Below are 14,860 nucleotides of genomic sequence, written 5' to 3'. Positions count from 1 at the left end.
CCAGCCACCGCTGCTCTAACCCACTAGACCCCACTCCCCTCCCAGAGCTGGGGAGAGAACCCAGGAGTCCTGGCTCCCAGCCACCGCTGCTCTAACCCATTAGATGCCACTCCCCTCCCACACCCAGGGCTAAATCCCAAGAGTCCTGGCTCCTGGTTGCCTGGCACATAACCTCTATCCTGTCTTCCCTCCCCAACCTCTGTCTCCCCACCCATGAGGCCTCAATTCCAAGGGCTGTTTCCCAGGTGCCCAGCCAACCACTCACCTTCCAGCAAGGGCAGCTCCAGCAGCAGCCGAATGGCCAGCAGACAGCTTAGACCTCTCATGCCCCACATTCCTCCAGATGCACCTGGCTTCAGTGGTGTCTGGGACAGAATCCTGAATGTGAAAGGGAAAGTTGAGGGGGGAGAAAATACAGATACCACGGCAGTTTCGTAACTAGAAGTATGAAAATAAAGAGCAGGTGGTGAAAGGTGACAAAAGGAACTCCCCTTCCAAGAGCTGGGGAGAGAACCCAGGTGTCCTGGCTCCCAGCTTCCCCTCCTCTAGCCCACTAGACTTTACTCCCCTTCAAGAGCTGGGCATAGAACCCAGGAGTCCTGGATCCCCCCCCCTGTTCTAACCCACCAAAGGTCATTCATTGGGTTATTTCCTGCTTTCATTCTCACTCCATTAAACCTGAAACAGTTTCCTGTTCAAAGCAAATACAAGGTTTAATATTTAAACCCAGGTGGAGTTGAATTCCTATGATAGCCACAAGCTCTGCTCAGTCCTGTCCCGCAGCCCCCTGCTATCCCAGCCCGGGGCTTCCAGTCGTGTGATCTCCGGGTGCATATATTCAATGACCCTTCGCTACTTCTATCTAGTCCCCTCGCTTCGGTTGGTTCTTCCCCTACAGCCAGAAAGCCATCTACTGTGAATCTGTGCTCACCTGTTCAATACCATTAATCCTATAGGAGAGGAGTGGGCGCTAGTGGGTTGGAGGAAGGGGTGATGGAATTCAGGACTCCTGGGTTCTATCCCAGCTGCCATCTGCACCTCTCAGAATTTACCTGTCTTGTAGTTTTATAGCTCTGTTTATGAATGTGACGTGTAGCCTCCTAATTGCAGCCAGTGACTTTGCCCTCCTGGTCTGGGCTTTGGTCCCAGCCCTCAGAGGAGCCGGCTGGAGTTGGGGGAACCGTATCATGGGTGTTCTCAGCTGCCCGCTGGCCGCCTTGTTCCTGGTTCTCGTGCTGCCCCTGCTGGAGGGTGAGTGCAGGGTCTGCTGGGGTCCTGGCATTTGATGTCTTCTGGCTGTGGGAGTGTGCTGGTATGAAGGATGAGGATTGGAAAGAGACAGAACAGGGATATGGGGGGGACTGGGAGCCAGGACTCCTGGGTTCTCTCCCCAGCTCTGGGAGGGGAGTGGGGTCAAGTGGGTTAGAGCAGGGGTGGCTGGGAGCCAGGACTCCTGGGTTCTATCCCCAGCTCTGGGAAAGGAATGGGTTTCTGTCCCTCACACCTTCAAGCCCATAAGGAATTACTCTCTCTGCAATAACTTGTGGCACTCCCTGCTGGAGGACTCTGCCCTCTGTGGGTTTCAAGAGGGAAAGGCCAGGGGTGGGGTTCTCAGCACTTACACTGGGCGGGAGGGGATGGAAGTGAGGGGTAGGGGAAAGGGGAGATGGTTTTGGGGGGCAGGGCGAGGGCCTGTGGGAAGGGTAGGTTGTAGGTGGCAAAGGAAAAGAGATGTAGGGTTCGGGAGGCAGAGAGGGGATGGATAAGTGGGGCTGGGGTGGACGTGTGGGGCATGGGGCAGGGAAGAGCTCATCGAGGTTGAGCAGGGGATGCAAAACCATGACTGAGAGAATGGGCCCTTCCCCCATCACCCATTGGGGGGAAGTTATGGGGCAGAGACCCTGGATTTAAGGTCTGGGCTGTCTGTGGGGAATCTCAGTCAGAGGGGAAAACCCTGTAACAGACTATGTCCCCCTACATGCCCCCCTTCCTGGGGGGGGCAAACCCGAGGCCAGAGAACCACTCCCACCCCCATGGGAGGAGGTCGGGGACTCATGGGAGACATTGGGGCAGGCCATGGCTCCCAGGGGGCCTGGTGGAGTTGTGAGAAGAGGAATTTCTGGGATCTGCCTGTGAAAATCATGTGTGTGTGCATGCATGTGAGTACGTGGGTGCAGCGCTGCCCCCTGCTGGAGGGGTCAGAGCCGTGTGCGGTTTTCACACCTCATTCATCCCTCTCTTTCTTTTCTAGGTGCTGAGGAGTTCCAGTCAAGTAAGGAATCTGGACACTTTCTGTCCCCAGCTCTGGGGGGAGTGGGGTCTGGTGGGTTAGAGCAGGGGGGGCTGGGAGCCAGGACTCCTGGGTTCTCTCCCCGGCTCTGGGAGGGGATTGGCGCTGGTGGGTTGGGGATGGTGGGAGCCAGGACTCCTGGGTTCTCCCCCTGGCTCTGGGAGGGGAGTGGGGTCTGGTGGGTTAGAGCAGAGGGGGCTGGGAGCCAGGACTCCTGGGTCCTAATCACACACCTCCCCACCTTTCTCCCCAGCCTGTGGGCAGTCAGTGGCCTCCAGCCGTATCGTAGGAGGGCAGAATGCCCAGAACGGGGCTTGGCCCTGGCAGGCCAGCATTCAATACAAAGGATTCCACATCTGCGGAGGGTCCCTCATCACAGGGGAATGGGTGGTGTCTGCGGCTCATTGCTTCAATCGGTGAGTGCCCCCAGCCTGTTCCCTAACTGTCCCACCCCAGAGGTGGCTGCATCTCAACGCTAGGCAGGGGCACCCCTGTGTGGTGTCGCTGTGCAGCTACAGCCCAGCTTTTAAACAATCCCCTGCAGGAACCCTTCAGTGTGCCAGACCCCCATGGGTCCCACCCTGCCTTCGGGCTCGGCCCCGTGGCCCCACCCCCTCCATGACTGAGCCACTGGGCTCCGGGCCTCCCGCTTCAATTCCTGAGCTCTGCCCAGTGAGTCCAAGGGAGACAGAGCCCTGGTGGAGACTTGGCCAGTGCACCTCAGCCAGGACTTGCAGTGACGTCAGCCAACGTTGTCAGACCAGGGTCTGGTTAATTCATCAACTGGACCACGGCTCGGGGAAATCCTTAGGTTAGCCCAGAGAAACCACGGTGGAGATAGAGGCCATCTGGCCAAGCCAGCGCTCCCCAGCCTGCTCTGGGCTCCATTCAGCCGCTGTCTCTGGGGGTACGTTTACCCAATGAGAGACCCGTGGCACGGCCGCAGTTGGCCTGGGGCAGCTAGCCCGGGCTTGAAGACTCGGCACCGCAGGGTTTTTTAGTGCAGTGTAGAGATATCCCAAACCTCTCCCCTGCTGTCAGCTCTCAGTCCTTTGTTCTCGGCTAGCTTCTGCTCAGCTTCCCTGTGGAGACGCGGAAGGAATCCAACTTCCTCCAGGCCTTTGGTTGCTGGGTCTCAATGTTCTGGCCACCGCGGTTTTCATTCTCTTCTCATCTTCCGCAGTGATATGTGGTCAGCCTCAGGCGGTCCTGTAAGGACCTCTTCAGTCCACACCAGAGAGCAATGTAACAGAACCCCTCTGCCCGGTTCTCCTGTGCTGCCCCACTGAGAGACTTAACACTTTTGCACCCAATAGGGAAACTGAGGCACATAGAGGATTCATAAAAATACTACAGAAAATTCCCACTTTGCCACAGTCTGTTCCCCATCTGCCCCATCCCAGAGGTGGCTGCGTTTCGACTCTGTGGTAGCGAGTATAATAACAAACTCCTGCCCAATGTCTTCCCCTCTCCTAGGAATCTGCCCCTCACTGGTTACTCTGTTTCCCTTGGGAAATACCAGCTGAATATCCAGAATGCAAACACCTTCACCTCTGCTGTGTCACAGGTCATAATCCACGGCGACTACAACCCCAGCAGCTATGCCTCAGACATAGCCCTGGCGCACCTAAGCAGGCCCCTTCTATACACCGCCTACATCCTCCCCGTCTGCCTTCCTGACCGCAATGATTCCATCGCGAATGGCACCCTGTGCTGGGTCACCGGCTGGGGGGATGTCCAGATGAGTGGTAAGACGCCTGGAGGGCCTGCGTGGGATGGGGGTCCCCCAAAGGCGACATGGGAGAACCCTTGAGCCAGGGCTCTGTCTGCTGCATGAGTCATGTCGCCAACTAGCGGCCGCAGCCCAAACAGGCAAAGCAAAGCCCAACGGCTGCTGAAGAGCAGAGATCCTCCAATGGGAGACAGGATGCGGTGGTGGTTGAGGAGTGGGGTCTAGTGAGTTACAGCAGTGGGGGCTGGGAGCCAGGACTCCTGGGTTCTATCCCTAGCTTGGGGAGGGAAGTGGGGTGTGCTAGGTTAGAGCGGGTTGGCTGGGAGCCAGGACTCCTTGTGTGCTTAAAAACTCCTGTTCTCACCTGATTTAACTAGATGGGCCCAGATGGGGCATCTCCATCTCTGCAGGGGAAGAGACAGTCAGGGACGATCCTGCCCTGGGTGGAGATGGCTGAGGTGGGCCCTGATGAGGTGTATTTTTCCTCCACAGAAAGTCTCCCTGCTCCCCGCACTCTGCAGGAGGTTCAAGTCTCACTCATGGATGCTGAGATGTGCAATGATCTCTATAGCAAACCCATCACAGGGTCCCCGGGATCGCGCCCCATCAAAGACGACATGGTGTGTGCTGGCTACACCAGAGGAGGGAAGGACTCATGCCAGGTGAATGAATTCAGGGACATCCCAGGAGATCCAGGAGCCCATGTCTGCGATTGGAGGGGGCTGCGGGTCAGGCTTGAGGGACACTGGCAGAGCTGGTGGGGGAAGTCCCCCGGGGCTGCAGATTGGGATTACAGGGCACCGGTCTAACTGGTTCTCCTTCTCTCTCTAGGGGGATTCTGGGGGACCCCTCGTTTGTTCCCAGGCTGACTCCTGGTTCCTGATCGGCATCGTGAGCTGGGGAGAAGGCTGTGGCCTCCCCTACCGTCCCGGGGTCTATACCCGGGTCTCCGCCTACTCCGACTGGATCCAGCAGCAGCTCCCCAGTGTGGAATCCGGGGTGGTGAATGTCACCATTAGGAGTCATCCTAATGCTGGCTACACTCCAGCGCCCACTCTCCTGCTCCTCGGCCCCCTCCTGCTGGCCAACGCTGCCCTGGGGATAGGGCCACTGCTTGGTTTCTGAGCTGCTAATTTAACACCAGCCCTGCCATGAGGGAGACAGGGCATGATTATGGGGCTGGGAGGGGAGTGGGGTCTAATGGGTTAGCACATGGGGAGCTGGGTGCCAGGACTCCTGGGTTCTGTCCCTAGCTCTGGCAGGGGAGGCAGTTTTAGTGAGTTAGAGCAGTGGTTCTCAAGCGGGGGTCCATGGACCACTGGTGTAAGTCATTCCAGTGGGTCCATGAGCCCCCTTTCCCCATATGGCTAAAGCTAGGAGCCCAGAATCCCAAGCCCCAGTGCCCCATGGGGCTAGAGCCCTGAGCCAGGGCAACCTACGAGACAGAAGCCCTGCACACCCCTGCCCTGCATGGGTAAAGCCCCCCAGACCCATGAGGCAGAAGCCCCCATCCCCACAGGGCTGAAGCCACAAGTCCCCCCATCTAGCGGCTGAAGCCAGAGCCCCAACCCCTCCACACACACACACACACACACACACACACAGAGCTGAAGCCTGGAGTCCAAGACCCCGCCCCTCCACTGGGCCTTCGAATTTTATAGCATGTTGGGAGTCCTCTGAAAGAAAAATCTGGAGAAGTCCTGAGTTAGAGAAGCGGGGACTGGGTGTCAGGACACTTGCGTTCTATCCTTGGCTCTAGGAGGGGATTAAGGTCTAGTGGGTTGGAGCGGGGGGCTGAGAGCCAGGACTCCTGGGTTCTGTCCCCAGCTCTGGGAGGGGATTGAGGTCTAATGGGTTGGAGCGGGGGGGCTGGGAGCAGGACTCCTGGGTTCTATCTCTGGCTTATCTACAGATTCGCTGTGTGACCTTGAGCAAGTCCTGGGTCTCTCTGAGTCTCAGTTTCCTTAGGTGTAAAAGCGGGAGAATAAACCTGCCTTTGGTTGGACCAGGTGTCCTGCCAAAAATTGTTTTGGTGGCCTCAGAGTGTGGCCACCAACTCTTGCCAGTGGCTGCTCTGACACTTTTCCCTAAAATACTTAATTTATTTTAAGAAAAACAAATCAATCTGCACAGATCCATGTCCAAATCATTGTCATTTATTTATGGAGGGGCTGCTTTTTAAAAAAAAAATTATTATTATTTTTTGCAGACTCAATAATAAAAATAACGTACAGTTGTCTCTATTCTTTACTGCACCTAAACAGACTAGAAACACAAATCAGGGGCTTTCCACATTCTTGTCTCTTGTGATCGTTTCTTTTGCTTTTGTGGTAAAAGGTAGCTGGCTGTACAACAATTCTGAAGTAAATTTTAAAATGCTTTTATATAATGAAAGTCCAAATAATCATGAAAAAACCATATCTGCAAATATGTCCAAAATTTCTTCCTTTCAGAAACTTAGACCAAAAACTCCAGTAATAAACATGATAATAGTAACAACAAACATCATCGCGTTATAGTGCCCTTTACTAATATAGTGTGATCATGACATTAAAGTTCTGGGTTTTACACATCCCTTGTGTGGATCGGGCGACTGGGAAAAGTTCAGGAGCTCTTTGAATGGAAAGTCTGTAGGATCTCAGGTCTCCCATGCAACTAGAAGGGAACCTTCCCGGTTTGCATCAGGAAAGGTAGTGCAGTGAATGCCCTCTCACGCAGCACAGGAGTAGAAAACAGGGGCAAGACAACCAAAGCAACTTTAGCTAGGGGCTTGTAGGTGTCCTCAAAGAGGTACACCTTACTCCAGAACTCCTGTACTGTAACACCGGGCTGGCTGAGGTATGTTTTCATCCGTGCATCACTGCGCAGTGGCAGCATGAGGTACCTGAGATTAACTTCCTTTGACTCTTTGGATGTAAGCCATCTGTCTTCATAGAATCATAGGACTGGAAGGGACCTCGAGAGGTCGTCTAGTCCAGTCCCCTGCACTCAAGGCAGGACTAAGAATTATCTAGACCATCCCTGACAGGTGTTTGTCCAACCTGCTCTTAAAAATCTCCGATGGAGATTCCACAACCTCCCTGGGCAATTTATTCCAGTGCTTAACCACTCTGACAGTTAGGAAGTTTTTCCTAATGTCCAACCTAAACCTCCCTTGCTGCAATTTAAGCCCATTGCTTCTTGTCTTATCCTCAGAGGTTAAGAAGAATAATTTCCCCCCCCCTTCCTTGTAACAACCTTTTATGTACTTGAAAACTGTTATCATGCCCCCTCTCAGTCTTCTCTTTTCCAGACTAAACAACAGTTTTTTCAGTCTTCCCTCATAGGTGATGTTTTCTAGACCTTTAATTATTTTTGTTGCTCTTCTCTGGACTTTCTCCAATTTGTCCACATCTTTCCTGAAATGTGGCGCCCAGAACTGGACACAATACTCCAGTTGAGGCCTAATCAGCATGGAGTAGAGCGGAAGAATTACTTCTCGTGTCTTGCTTACAACACTCCTGCTAATACATCCCAGAATGATGTTTGCTTTTTTTGCAACAGTGTTACACTGTTCACTCGTATTTAGCTTGTGGTCCATTATGACCCCCAGATCCCTATCTGCAGTTCTCCTTCCTAGGCAGTCATTTCCCATTGGGTGTGTGCAACTGATTGTTCCTGCCTAAGTGGAGTACTTTGCATTTGTCCTGATTGAATGTCATTCTATTGACTTCAGACCATTTCTCCAGTTTGTCCAGAGCATTTTGAATTTTAATCCTATCCTCCAGAGCACGTGCAACCCCTCCCAGCTTGGTAACATCCGCAAACTTTATCAGTGTACTCTCTATGCCATGATCTAAATCATTGATGATGATATTGAACAGAACCAGACCCAGAACTGATCCCTGCGGGACCCCACTCATTATGCCCTTCCAGCATGACTGTGAACCACTAACTACTCTCTGGGAATGGTTTTCCAACCAGTTTTTCACCCACCTTATAGTAACTCAATTGAGGTTGCATTTCCCTTGCTAATCAGCTAGTTTGTCTGCAGCCAGAAAACCTGAACCAGAATTGCTGAATGGGTCAGTCATGAAGGTGTATTGATGGAAAATGTTTCCCTCACTGAAGCGATTTTCAAGATCCTCCAAGAGGACACTTAGGTATTCGGTTACCGCTAAACAGATCTTTCGCTGCACATTCTCATCCTCAACTGAGAAACTGACTAAGCCCCTGTGACCGGGGTCCCTGGGGAGCCACGCTGAGATTTCTCAATTAGGGGAAAATGCAAAGAATGGGGCAGACAATCCCCCAAACTGGTGGTTATTCTAACACTTAGATTCACCAAGCCAGCAACAAAACAGGTTCTCCAATACCTCACTGGTTACCCAGAAGCCAGAAACAGAGCTCCCCCAAAGCAACCCAGCCTTTGGGCTCCCACCCAGACCGCCAAGTCAAATAGGATGAGGATTACTGAAAATTTTGTTCATTAAAAATGTTCTTCCACTCCGAAAGGAGCGGACACATTAACCCCCCAGGTCAATGAATATTTCAGCTCTTACTCGAATACATGCTTACAGCCAATTCTTATTAACTAAACCAAAATGTATTTAAAAAGAAAAGAGAGAGCATATAGGTTAAAAGCTCATTATCCATCCAGCTATGAATAGAGTTCTTTAGGTCAGTTTCATAGTAGAGATGGTGAGCTTCAGAGTCACAAAGAGTTCTTTCCAGAATCCGTTTATAGTCCACTGTCCATATATCCAATATCAGGGCGATCCAGAATGGAACTTGAGACCTCAGTATTGTGAATCAAACTTCCCCGGAGGAAGCTTAAGCAGATCTGAGATAAAAAGGATCAGGGCCCAAGAGTTTTTTTATAGATTTTTTGCAGCCTCTTGACAGCCGGCAGTCCTTGGGTGAACAATAGCCTTTTGGAGTAACCTTCTATTTCCTAAGGGTACGTCTACACTACGAGATTAATTCGAATTTAGATAATTCGAATTTGGGAAACAGATTGTATAAATTCGATTGTGCGCGGCCACACTAAGCACATTAATTCGGTTTTTAACCACATTAATTCGGTGGTGTGCGGCCACACTACCCCATTAATTTTAACCACATTAATTCGGTGGTGTGCGGCCACACTACCCCTAATTCGAATTTACAAAATCGATTTTGGTGCTACTCCGCTCGTTGGGGTGGAGTACAGAAATCGATTTTAAGCGCCCTTTAATTCGAAGTAACTGGCTCCGTTGTGTGGACGGGTTAAGGATTAATTCAGATTAACGCAGCTAAATCCGAATTAAAGTCGTAGTGTAGACCAGGCCTTAGTATCATTGGTAATTAGCGACATGGATTAACATAAGGCAATTGCCCATCTCCCACCGTTTGCAGGTCGTTTGCTACATACTTCCAAGCAAAATGAAGACAGTGATATCACATAAGGGCACTGTTTGACTATGAAATCCCCTTCAAATCCCTGTCAGTTCTTTCTCTACTTCCACATTGCCATACCAACTATAACGAGAGTAATCAGTTAAGGTGGGCTATTGTCAGAAGGAGAAAAAAAACTTTTGTAGTGATAATCAGGATGGCCCATTTCCAACAATTGAGAAGAAGGTGTGAGTAACAGTAGGGGGAATAGTTTTACTTTGTGTAATGACCCATCCACTCCCAGTCTTTATTCAAGCCTCATTTAATGGTGTCTAGTTTGCAAATTAATTGCAATTCAGCAGTTTCTCGTTGGAGTCTGTTTTTGAAGTTTTTTTGTTAAAGAATTGCCACTTTTAGGTCTGTAATTGACTGACCAGGGATACTGATGTGTTCTCCAACTTGTTTTTGAATGTTATGATTCGTTAGCTGAGGTTTCTGAAGCTCCAGGTTCAAGGAAGCAAGCTTTGGTGAAAACTCTTTCAAAAAGAGCAAGCAAGCTTTTGGGACAGTTGCAGTGAAACTGTGCTGAGAACCTCAACCAGCTCTTCCCGGAGCTCCGACAGCCTCTGTACGCTGTTATTAAAACTAAGCCACTGGAATGGGTTGTAATTCAGCAGCATGTTATGTGTCTCGCAGCCCGTTTCACACAGAGCTGCGAATCTCCCTTCATTGATGCCGCTGGCGTTAACAGCACTGAGGCACTTTTTCACTAAGGATTTCAACCTCATCCACACTTTTCATTGAGGCCTGGCTGGTGAGTACTTCTTGGTGGTCATCCCAGTGAAACCAAAAAAGTTTCTGAGGGCAGCTTTCTGGGAAGCAGTTCACCACCCCGACTGGTGCACCTTGCAAAGGCACGGCCCCATCAGCTGTCAAGCCTCACAGATTGTCAAAGCTAGCACAGCCCTCCTCCATTCGCACCTGAACGCACTGAAAAATGCGTTGGCCGGCTGGCCTATCGCTGAGGCTCACCTGACATAAAACACTTTCTGAGAAACAGTGGCGATCACCATTGTCGGAGAAAAACAGAGTTCTCGCTCTCTGGTTGGGTGCAGCAAAGTCAGATACTTTATTCTGAAGCAATTGCATAAAGGGAGAGAGTGCACTAGGACACAGGGTTTCCCCCTCCTAGGCAGGTCTCTCTCTAGGTAAACAATTACAGCAAGGATTTATACCTTTTGTTACAGACAATAATGAGCAACAGCTGCATTTTGTTTATACATAGGTCATCCTGATATCTTATTTTTCACATCTATTTAGACTCTAGTCTACATTCCATCTTATCTACACAAGGTCGCAACAACTGCTCACACAGTTCTTTCCCACTCGCCTCACACAATCCTCGCTTCTACAAATCTCGCGTTATTAGCCTGACTCTTGCTCGCAGAAGAGACTGTTTGCACTGAAATCCCCTTCAAATCCCTGTCAGCTCTTGCTCTTCTTCCACACCATCAAAAAAACAAATGCATACGATTACCTTGGGATTCCTCGTGACATCAAGGATGTCCTCCAAGCACCGGCTGTAGAAAGGGCTTGCTGCGACTTTTACGGCTATTTCGTTGTGTCGAAAATTCACCAGATCTCTCGTGATCCTCTGCAAAATGTTGCTGCTCAGCGGTACCTCTCTGAAAAGTGTAACTTGCTTGTTGCACAGCCAAGGACAATTTTCTTCATGAATTCTCCGTTGCTGAATGGTTTCCTGGCTTTCCCCCAACAGTAGTGCAGCTTTAAAAATAGCCACCCAAATCCAATACACTTTAATCAAAAAATCGCTGAGCCATCGCTGTTGTCTTTCAAGCTCGGTTTTTGCCTCACGTAACAGTTTGTGCCTCTGAAACTCACCGTGGTAATTCTCTTCAACTTCCCCTGCACGAGTGCTATGGTGACATGGCATTGCGTCCACTTTAATTTGATCCATTTCTTTCTTCCAAACAGCGCACACTGCCACTTGCTGAGAGACAGAATCAGATGGCTTCTGAAACACAAGAAACTGCCTTTCCCACTGGTCCTGAAACGTTTATTTTTCTTCCTTCCGTGGTCTGCTTTTCTCAGCAGTAGGTGGCTCCTCTGGGACGGTCTCTGTATCACATTCCGGGTCATTTCCCGGCTCTGATATTTTGACAAACTTTCTGATATCCGTTCGCGTTTTTAACTCTTTTGCCATCTGCCAAGAACGAGCTCAACCTACCCAAACACCACGCGGTGATTTTGCCGACGATGACGTTAGCCAATAGCCGCTTACGGAGCTACAGGGGTGTGAGATGTAAACACAGAGATTAGCCAGTGAAAATGCTTTGTGACTAGACAGACAACCATGCCTATGTAGATCAACTCCACCTGCCCATTTAGGGTTTATGGTGTTTACAAGGCAACTTTAAAACTTAACATCTCAGCGTTTGTCGGGGCACTTTGGTGCATAGGCATAATTTGACTTCCATATTTGTGGGGACAGGCCGGGGGAGGATTTAAATACAGCCGAAGCCCCGGCCCTGGCCCTCTGCAGCTAAAGCACAAAGCCGGAGTCCTGCCACACCCAGGAAGGTGGGTTGGGAACTCATCAGTTGCAGGTTCCTCTGGCATTGCGCACACTGGCCATACGTGTCCCCAGAGCCCCCGAGGAGGCTGCACGGTGCAGGGCGCTGATCCCTGCGGGCAGCACCAGCAAACACCAAGGCAGCATGTCCAGAAGCAAGAACTGGGTGCTGCGGGGAGGGCAGCTTCTTTCCACGGCCCCCCCTCCCCCATCTCCTCCCAGGAAGCTGTTGTGGTCACAGAAAAATCAACTGGTGGCCACATGCAGCCACGATCGCCACATTTGAGAAATGCTGGTTCGGACTGTGAGCCATTCGGGGCAGGGACTGGCTCCCACTGTGGGTCTGGGCAGCGCCCGGCACCACGGGGCCCTGATTTCTGCTGGAGTCTGGGCAGCACCTGGCACAAAGGACTCCTGGCCCATATTTGGGTGTCATAGGTCCTACAATAATACAGAGAATACTAGTAACAAAATATATGTCTGTCTGCCTCAGCTGCATCAGTCCGTCTCGATTATATACACCCATCTGTCGAGATTGCGTCTGTCTGTCAAGATGGTGTCTGCCCCTCTGTCGAAATTCTGCCTGTGTAGGCTGTCTGTCTCTTAATGTGTGCAATCCAACCATCTGTCAATACTGTGTCTGTCTGTCTGTTTAGATTGTGTCTATCTCGATTGCGTCTGCCTGTACTGTCTCCATCTGTCTATATTTTGTCTGTCTGTCTGTCTAGGACGGATCTATCTCTCATTACTCAGGATGATACAAAATAAATACCCCAAGAATACTGTGAATTTCCTTGGGCGGTTCTGTCCTTGGCCATTTGCCCAACCAAGACAACACAAGGGACCCCACGCACCCCTGAGGCACACACACACACATACACTCACACCGGAGTCCAGCTATATACACACAAACACCCTGGAGTTTAGCTATAGATACACACACACCGTGGAGTTGAGCTGCACACACAAACACACACACGCACACACACAAACACACACACACACACACGCACAGCAAAACCCGGTGAGTCCCCTTGGGAAAGCTCCCTAGCCATTTTGGGACACATCTCCCCATTCGGCATATGGCAGCATCCCTGTATCACAGAAACACGGGTGGGGGAGTTCTCAGTCGCACGGGACCTGGGGACAGAGCGAGGGTCCAATGTGCCTGGGGCGGGGGGGAGGCTGGGAATGGGGAGGGTGAATCTTGGAGGGGGAGGGTGTTGGTGGCACATGAAGCGGTTTCCCTGGAAGGGTCAGAAGAGGCAGGTGATAGGAGGACTGGCTGGGCCACATTCCCCAGCAAGGCAGACAGCTGACACGGGGCAGTGGGGTCACTGGGGCAGCTCATCGACCCCCTAGTACTCTGCTAAAGCCGAGCTGGGAGCTGCTGGGCCATGGGATCCCCCTGCACCCCAATAACCATCCTTCTCCTGCTGCCCATGCTGCAGGGTAAGTGGGGGCTGGGAGCCAGGATGCCTGGGTTCTGTCCTTGGCTCGGCCACAGACTCCCTGTGTGACCTTCAGCAAGTCCCAGATCTCTCTGAGTCTCAGTTTCCCTAGATTTAAAAGGGGGAGAATGTTCCTGCCCTTGTCTGTTAAGACTGTGAGCCCTTCTGGGCAGCGACTGGCTCCCACTTTGGGTCTGGGCAGCACCTGGCACAAAGGATTCCTGGCCCATGTTAGGGTATTGTAGGTCCTACAATAATACAGAGAATACTAGTAACCAAAAATATGTCTGTCTGTCTCAACTGCATCTGACTGTCTACATAGTATATGCCCGTCAGTCTAGATTGCGTCTGCCCCTCTGTCTAAAGTCTGCCTGTCTAGGCTGTCTGCCTCTTAATGTATTGTATCCAACCACCTGTCTCTATTGTGTCTGTCTGTCTGTTTAGATTGTGTTTATATAGATTGTGTCTGTCTGTACCGTCACCATCTGTCTATATTGTGTCTGTCTGTCTAGGACGGGTCTATCTCTCATTACCCACAGCGATAGAAAATAAATAACCCCAAGAATACTGTGAAATTCCTTGGGCGGTTCTGTCCTTGGCCATTTGCCCAACCAAGACAACACAAGGGACCCCGCGCAACCTGGAGGTACACACACACAACCCAGAGTTTAGCCACACACAAACACACACATACACACACAGACAAACCCGGTGAGCCAACTTGAGAAAGCTCCCTGGCCATTTTGGGACACATCTCCCCATTCGGCATATGACAGCAGCCCCGTGTCACAAAAACACGGGTGGGGGAGTTCTCAGCCGCATGGGGCCCGGGGACAGAGCGAGGGGCCAATGTGCCTGGGGCGGGGGGGAGGCTGGGAATGGGGAGGGTGAACATTGGGTAGGGGATTGGCAGCCCATGAAGCGGTTTCCCTGGAAGGGTGAGAAGAGGCAGGTGATGGGGGGACTGGCTGGGCCACATTCCCCGCCCAGGCAGACAGCTGACACGGGGCAGTGGGGTCACTGGGGCAGCTCACTGACCTCCTAGTCACCTGTGGAAGCTGAGCTGGGAGCTGCTGGGCCATGGGATCCCCCTGCACCCCAATAACCATCCTTCTCCTGCTGCCCATGCTGCAGGGTAAGTGGGGGCTGGGAGCCAGGACACCTGGGTCCTATGGGAGGGGTGTGGGGGCTAGTGGGTTAGCTCAGAGGGGTGGCCGAGAGCCAGGACTCCTGGGTTCTATCCCAGATTCTGCGGCAGACTCCTTGTGTGACCTTGAGCAAGTCCTGGATGTCTCTGAGTCTCAGTTTCCCTGGATGGAAAAGCGGGAGAATGTTCCTGCCTTTGTCTGTTAAGACTGTGAGCCCTTCTGGGCAGGGACTGGTTCCCACTGTGGGTCTGGGCAGCACCTGGCACAAAGGATTCCCGGCCCATATTAGGG

General features: G+C 51.6%; 2 protein-coding genes and 1 pseudogene across 2 annotated transcripts in view; 2 read left to right on the top strand and 1 right to left on the bottom strand.

The window, feature by feature from the left end:
• Nucleotides 1-1,187: 1,187 nt before the first annotated feature.
• LOC112121757 (serine protease 33-like) lies at nt 1,188-5,147 on the top strand. The gene is made up of 6 exons (XM_026658297.1): nt 1,188-1,251; nt 2,252-2,272; nt 2,544-2,706; nt 3,767-4,038; nt 4,515-4,684; nt 4,854-5,147. Exons 1-6 carry the CDS (start codon nt 1,188-1,190, stop codon nt 5,145-5,147), a joined length of 984 nt encoding a protein of 327 aa, XP_026514082.1.
• Nucleotides 5,148-6,564: 1,417 nt separating this feature from the next.
• Nucleotides 6,565-11,601, bottom strand: LOC112115259 (annotated as a pseudogene).
• A 53-nt stretch (nt 11,602-11,654) lies between these two features.
• Nucleotides 11,655-14,860, top strand: part of LOC112121806 (serine protease 27-like) — a 7,872-nt gene continuing 4,666 nt past the window's right edge. Inside the window, exon 1 of the mRNA XM_026658296.1 lies at nt 11,655-11,700. Within this exon, the coding sequence (XP_026514081.1) occupies nt 11,655-11,700 (46 nt within the window). The remainder of the gene's footprint in view (nt 11,701-14,860) is intronic.

Source organism: Terrapene carolina, unplaced genomic scaffold (genome assembly GCF_002925995.2).
Source record: "Terrapene carolina triunguis isolate 2854851 unplaced genomic scaffold, T_m_triunguis-2.0 Scaffold423, whole genome shotgun sequence".
Lineage (NCBI taxonomy): Eukaryota > Metazoa > Chordata > Testudines > Emydidae > Terrapene > Terrapene triunguis.
The sequence above is the reverse complement of the archived record's forward strand: the minus strand, read 5'-3'. Positions and strand labels throughout refer to the sequence as shown.

Coding starts and splice junctions, on each gene's coding strand:
- LOC112121757 (XM_026658297.1), top strand. CDS start 1,188: ATGGGTGTTCTCAGCTGCCCGCTGGCCGCCTTGTTCCTGGTTCTCGTG. Junction 2,273..2,543: donor TGCTGAGGAGTTCCAGTCAA/GTAAGGAATCTG, acceptor CTTTCTCCCCAG/CCTGTGGGCAGTCAGTGGCC. Junction 4,685..4,853: donor GAGGGAAGGACTCATGCCAG/GTGAATGAATTC, acceptor TTCTCTCTCTAG/GGGGATTCTGGGGGACCCCT.